At 39.7% G+C, this 6,126-nt stretch overlaps 1 protein-coding gene across 1 annotated transcript in view; it reads left to right on the top strand.

The window, feature by feature from the left end:
- The window catches only part of SCN4B (sodium voltage-gated channel beta subunit 4), a 39,388-nt gene extending 36,929 nt beyond the window's left edge, over positions 1–2,459 (top strand). The window contains exon 6 of the mRNA XM_018562865.1: positions 2,090–2,459. Coding sequence (XP_018418367.1) covers positions 2,090–2,165 — 76 coding nt within the window. The 3' untranslated portion in view covers positions 2,166–2,459. The remainder of the gene's footprint in view (positions 1–2,089) is intronic.
- Positions 2,460–6,126: the final 3,667 nt, after the last annotated feature.

The raw sequence follows: 6,126 nt of genomic DNA on the forward strand, positions 1-6,126 counted from the left end.
TATATATATATATTATTGTGTGCTATTGCATAATATGCACTGCCTGGCCAAAAAAAAGTCAAACACTCTAACATTTCATTGGACTGCCATTAGCTTTGATTATGGCACCCATTCACCGTGGCATAGTTTCGATAAGCTTATGCAATGTCACAACATTTACTTCCATCCAGAGATGCATTAGAGTGGCACTAAACACAGGTGTTACATCTTAAAAATACATTTAAGTACCTTAACTATTAACAAAAATGTATCTTATTTGTGTATCACTCACAGCAGTAGATCCTCAAATCATCTCTGAATTGGTGCTGACACTGTCCTTCCTTCTGGGGTGTGGCTACTGCTCTCCATGGTTCCCTTGTGTTGTAAAGCCCTCACTGCTTCAAGCTATCTCCTGTGATGGACTACAATCGCAATACAAATGAGTAAACTGAATGTTAGATTGTAGTCCATTACGGGAGCGAGCTTGGAGTGGTGGCTACTTTACAACACACACGGGAACCATGGAGAGCAGTAGCAACCCTCCAGAAGGAAGGACAGTGTCAGCATGCATTCAGAGAGGATTTGAGGATCTACAGCTGAGTGACACACAAATAGGATACATTGTTGTTAATAGTTAAGGTACTTAAATGCATTTTTAAGATTTAATTCTTGAATTTCGTGTCACTTTCGTTTTTCAGCGAGATCTTGTAGTGATGATAGGAGAGTCGGACCGCTGCATAAAGTCTTCTCCCGCAAATCCCAAAGATTCTCAATGGGGTTAAGGTCTGAACTCTGTGGTGGCTAATCCATGTGTGAAAATGATGTCTCATGCTCCCTGAACCATTCTTTCACAATATGAGCCTGATGAATTCCTGGCATTGTCATCTTGGAATATGTCTGTGCCATCAGGGAAGAAAAAAATCCATTGATGGAAAAACCTGGTCATTCAGTATATTCAGGTAGGCAGCTGACCTCATTTTTTGGGGGATATAACAGTGCTAAACCTAGACTATTTACTTAGCTAAATCCAATCAGTGTATTATATAATGACACAAATATAGCAATAAATCTACTCACAGATGGGGAAAGCCAAGGGGATTTGTGACTAGCACGCAGCATGATCCCAAAGACTCATCCTGTGTGATGACTGTCTCACAGTCATCTCTTTCAGAATATAGACTTCAAACGATCAGGGTTAATGATACAGTGCTGGGTCTGTGTTATCTTTACATGCACACTAGTTTTTGTGTTTTTTGGCTCAACAACCTCCCTAGTGGGGGTGCTATGGCTAAAGTTATGCCACTGCAAAGCAGTTATGTTTTATGCTGCTAAGAAATGAATAGTTACATTCACATAATAAAAACTTTATGTAATGGATGGACTGATATACCTTACTTACTGCACCTCGATACTCAGTACTCTTCTGTCTACAATAGTAATATGACTTGAATGATGCTGTATTTAAAATACAAACTTAAATAAGAATCTTGAATAAAAGAAACTAAAATAACAACTTGTTAAATAAAACTTATTAAAATACCTAAATAGATTAAAAACAATATTTGTACCTATATTTCCTAGGAAGGCTATTTAACCCCTTCGTGACTGACGACGTAGAGTGTACGTCGCCAGCATCGGGATTACATTAATTTGAATTGTCTATAATCTCCTGCACCCAGGTTCCTCAAAGGTGGGTGTACTGCTTCGTGTGCAGTGTAACGGCCTATCTTTGTGCTAGCTGCATCAACAATTAGATTCTGATTTGTAGGCAGGCTTGAGAGTGGATAGTGACTGCGAGAAACCTCTTAATAGAAGACACATTGATACCTCAGGCTTTTTGTATGTAAGACTTGCCAAGGAGCCTACAGTTGGTGTGTTTTTACCTTTACCGTTTTACCTGCACTAAAACCATACAAGCAACTTGAGTTTCCAGATCAACAGGTTACTGATGGGAGGGAATGGGGTGAACTAGTGCCCTATGACTGAGGGAAAACCCCTGAACTGTTAGTCTGTGCTTCTTGCTACTCAAAGTCTAGTTTTCTGGTGCTTGAGTTGAGCTTCACTTTATTAGTTATGTGTTTTTATGATGTGAACCTTTTTGTGCCTCCAGGAAAGACTGCCTTGTGAGTTCTTCAGTAAATGATAACACAGACAACGCCTCAAAGCCAGAAAAACCAAAAGCATGATATCTACACGTTTTCCTAGAAAATCACAGAACTGGCTGAATGAATGGACCATGGGAGCCCACAGTACAGAGGCATGGAACTACAGGAATAATTTTGAAAGAGAGATTTATAAGGAGGATGAGCACTTTCTCCATTGCATAGTAATTATTTTAACTTGCATAGCACAGTAAAATATTGCCTCCTCATAGATCGTACGAAAATGAGCAGTTATGCAATATAATTGGTTATATGTTATTGTATTGCTAAATAGAGGCATGTTGTTTCATGAATCTCCAAAGCAAAAGGTACAGTGTGCGTGAAAAAACACAAGTCTCTTTCTCTACTTTTTCTATGCATGGGGGGGTTGGGAATGAGTGTAAATATATATGTACATTTCTATATACTTATATTACGCACATGAGTGCATAAATGCAATGAATATAGGAGCATTTATGATGAACAAGACTCCTGCACTCTTGGACTGCTCACCTTGGCACTTGCTGCCTACCATAGGATACCTTACCATGCAACAGAAAGTCATTCAAACTGTCTTGGCCCTATAACTAATGGCTGTCTACACGTAAAATGACAGTCTCCACTGCAGTAACTGCCTGGGCATTCTTGCTGCTTTCTCTATGAATGTAATAAAAGCCTATTCTTTAATACAAGTTGTTCCTGTATCTAATAATTGCACATAATGATGGTAATGTTTAATAAAAATCACCTGACTGCTTCTGAACCCTCCTGGGAGTAATAGGAAAACCTACTAAGTCTTCTCAGTTTGATGGTCATGTTCTTTAGCTGGGCTACAGCCTTTTACTTTGAAATATTAGCACTCAGAGTTCCCTTAAATGAGCTAAAGAACCACATCTCTATGCGGTGCTGCTGGTTAAAATTGTAATCCTGGCTTCTGATCAAACAAAAGATTTAATTGTGTTCCTACATGGAGGTATTAGACTTAGGTGGAAATTTTGTTTGGCCTCAAAAAACACTTTAATAGAATGATGTGTATTTACTAGGACAAGATGAATTATTTATCATGAGTATTAGGGATGCATCGATACCGGTTTTACAGTATAGAATATGAGTACCGATATTTATATTTGGGTACTCGCCGATACCGAGTACTGATACTTCTGCTGGGCAGTGTGCCATTACCCGCCGCTGGATTCCAGATTGCCCGGGAATCCGGCTCCATGCTGTTTGGATGGCTTGATGCTGATTGGCTGGGAAGACAGCTTCCCAGCCAATCGGGAAGCCAGGCTGCGAGTTATTACCCGCCCCTCGGCTTCCTGATTGGCCGGGAAGCTGGCTCCATGTTCTCTCGCGGCATTACCGGTCAAATCTCCCTCTGACCGGAAGTTCCGATATCGGGGAAGGTATCGGAGCATTTGGGCAAGTACGAGTACTCAACCAAATAGTCGGTATCGGCACTGATACCGATACTAGTATTGGTGCACCCCTAATGAGTATACATGAAAAGTGAATGGAATGAATTCTGGCTCCGTAGGCGCCGATATAGTGTAGGCATTGTTTTTCAACTCCGTTCTTCTGTTACATCCAACAGGTCATGAGATCTTCTTCAGATGGAACAGCTGTAGTAAATAATGACACCAGATTTTATCTGGTTCAAGGAATAGTGAGAAATCACTAAGAACTTATGTGATTGATATTGCAGAGCTAAGAAACCATGTAGATGGGTTTATACAACCATTGTTTCCTGCTATTCTAGTATTAGTGGACAGATGACCATGTACCATCAGTGCTGAATCAACAGTACTGATATGAGAGCACTTGTGTAGTCATATACCACTGCAATAATCAACTGTGCCACGTTAACATCACTTATAATACTTTAAAAATATAGGGCCTATGAGAAATGTTTTCATCTAAACCTTCAGTTTTTATATATTTATTATCAATATTTTAGTTAATATTTGTTATTAATATTTTTGATTGTAATGCATTACATTGTTTTAAATATATCCTGCTATGCAAAACTTTTCAGTCCTGTCAAAAGTTCATTTTGTGAAGACAGAAGGGGGGTTACAGAAGCTGCATGTTTAAGCTAAACCTCCAGTTTTTCCTTCTCCGTTCCCCTTCCTCATCTCATGATGTGTGCGTGTATTAAGTTCACACCCAGGGCTAACTGGGAATCCATATACACTTTCTGCTGTTCAGCATGATGGAGATAAAAAGGGATTACATCCAACAGGACTTTTCCACAGTTATAGCGAGCATTGGGAAATATTTGGGCTTTTTGAGGAGCAAATGAGTGTGGAATCCATTGATTCATTTGTATTAGAGCTGTTCACATTTAATGTGATTTCTTTCTGCTTGGCTGCGTACACATTATCATGTAGGGTGTTTAATTTGCATGATAAATTAGCCAACTATTGCAATGTTTTCCTCATATGTGAATATTTGACCAGTTTTTGCTCTTTAGAACGTCTATAGACCTACGTGTACCCTTGGAAGTATCTTGAAATATGGTTTTTACTTTTGTGTTTGGAAGGCAAACCAAATTCCAGTCTATAAACAAAAAACATAGTAATAATTCCATGAAACCCTATCTCTTGAAAATTATTTTCTAATTTCTAAGGTAAACCTAGAGCAGAAGCTCTAGAGAGGTAGCAGGGGGAGCTAAACTACTAGGAGAATGTTTTCAATAACTTTAGTGCATCTGCTGTGAAATTTGAGGATGAATTGCTCCACAGTGCCTACAGCTACAGAGTTTACTATTGGCTTGTTTTAAAGCTTTTTAACTTCTTGTTAGGAATATACAAATACTTAAAAGAGAACTATGGGGTAAGTGTTTTTCCTCATAGTTCTCTTAAGGGGTCACGGGAGGACATATACTAGTGTCCTCCCGTGACCCAAAGCTCAGTATATCGCAAGCTACAGATCGCGGTATACTGCTGCCGCAGCCGGGACGGATCCCGACATTACTGTGGAGATCCACCCAGCTGCGTGAGTGACAGGTGGCTCTGCCTATCTAGAGGCAGAGCCAGCTATACCCGCCTCCTCCCCCGTCCATTCCTGCAGTCAGCGCTGGAGGATCGGAGAGGGGAGTGGGGGAATCCCTGCAAGAAGCCGTGACTAACAGTCACCGCTCTATGCAGGGAGATGATCGAGAAGTGAGCGAGCAACGGTATGTGTTCACTACCTGATCTATTGAGCTGACGTGTGACAGTTTCATTGTCACAAGTCGGCTCGAACTATGAGGATGAGTGATTTTCACTCACCTCATAGTTCTCCTTTTAAATGTCCATAGCCTGGGTAAGCATTCACTGTAGCTTAAAAATCTAAAGTCTGGCTGTCTAACAGGTTTTCATTAGCACAGTTTACTATAACAAAGAAACCAGTAGAAAATGTATCCCTAGCATATATTAGTATGTAATACCTGACTTAAAGCAGCAAAGCACTTTTATACATGTGATAGTGCCTAGGTACACTCTGTTAGTCTCACAAGAGCCAATCAGGAGTTTGATAGGCATACCCCATCCACTCCTGCTTGTACTGGATTACATTGATAGTGTAATCAAGAAGAGCTGTTCCAAATAGATACTGCAGGTGATGAAAAAGTGTGCCTGGACTTGAGCAGCTGCAGAATCCTCAGTGTAAGTGCTAAATCATTCACAACTGACTTGTCTCAGACGGTTTGCAGGACAAGCTTGCCTGAGTCTAGGTCAACTGTAAGCATCAAACAATTCGGTTCCTTATTATAATATTGGCAATATTAAGAAAATACTGAATAACACAATCATTTATTATATTACATCCTTATTCAATATACAAAATCTAAAATACATTATTTACATCTGAGGATCCACACTGGATGACAATCAGCATTATTCAACCTGAAGGTTTCAAGCTGTGCACATATAGTCTTTGTAAATTGCTTAGTACATCTATGTTAAAAAATAAAAATTGAATGTAGTAAAGTGAAGTGACTTTCTGTTGGAGTTTGATTTACCGCACT

Source organism: Nanorana parkeri, unplaced genomic scaffold (genome assembly GCF_000935625.1).
Source record: "Nanorana parkeri isolate BGI_ZX_2015 unplaced genomic scaffold, ASM93562v1 scaffold608, whole genome shotgun sequence".
Taxonomy (NCBI): domain Eukaryota; kingdom Metazoa; phylum Chordata; class Amphibia; order Anura; family Dicroglossidae; genus Nanorana; species Nanorana parkeri.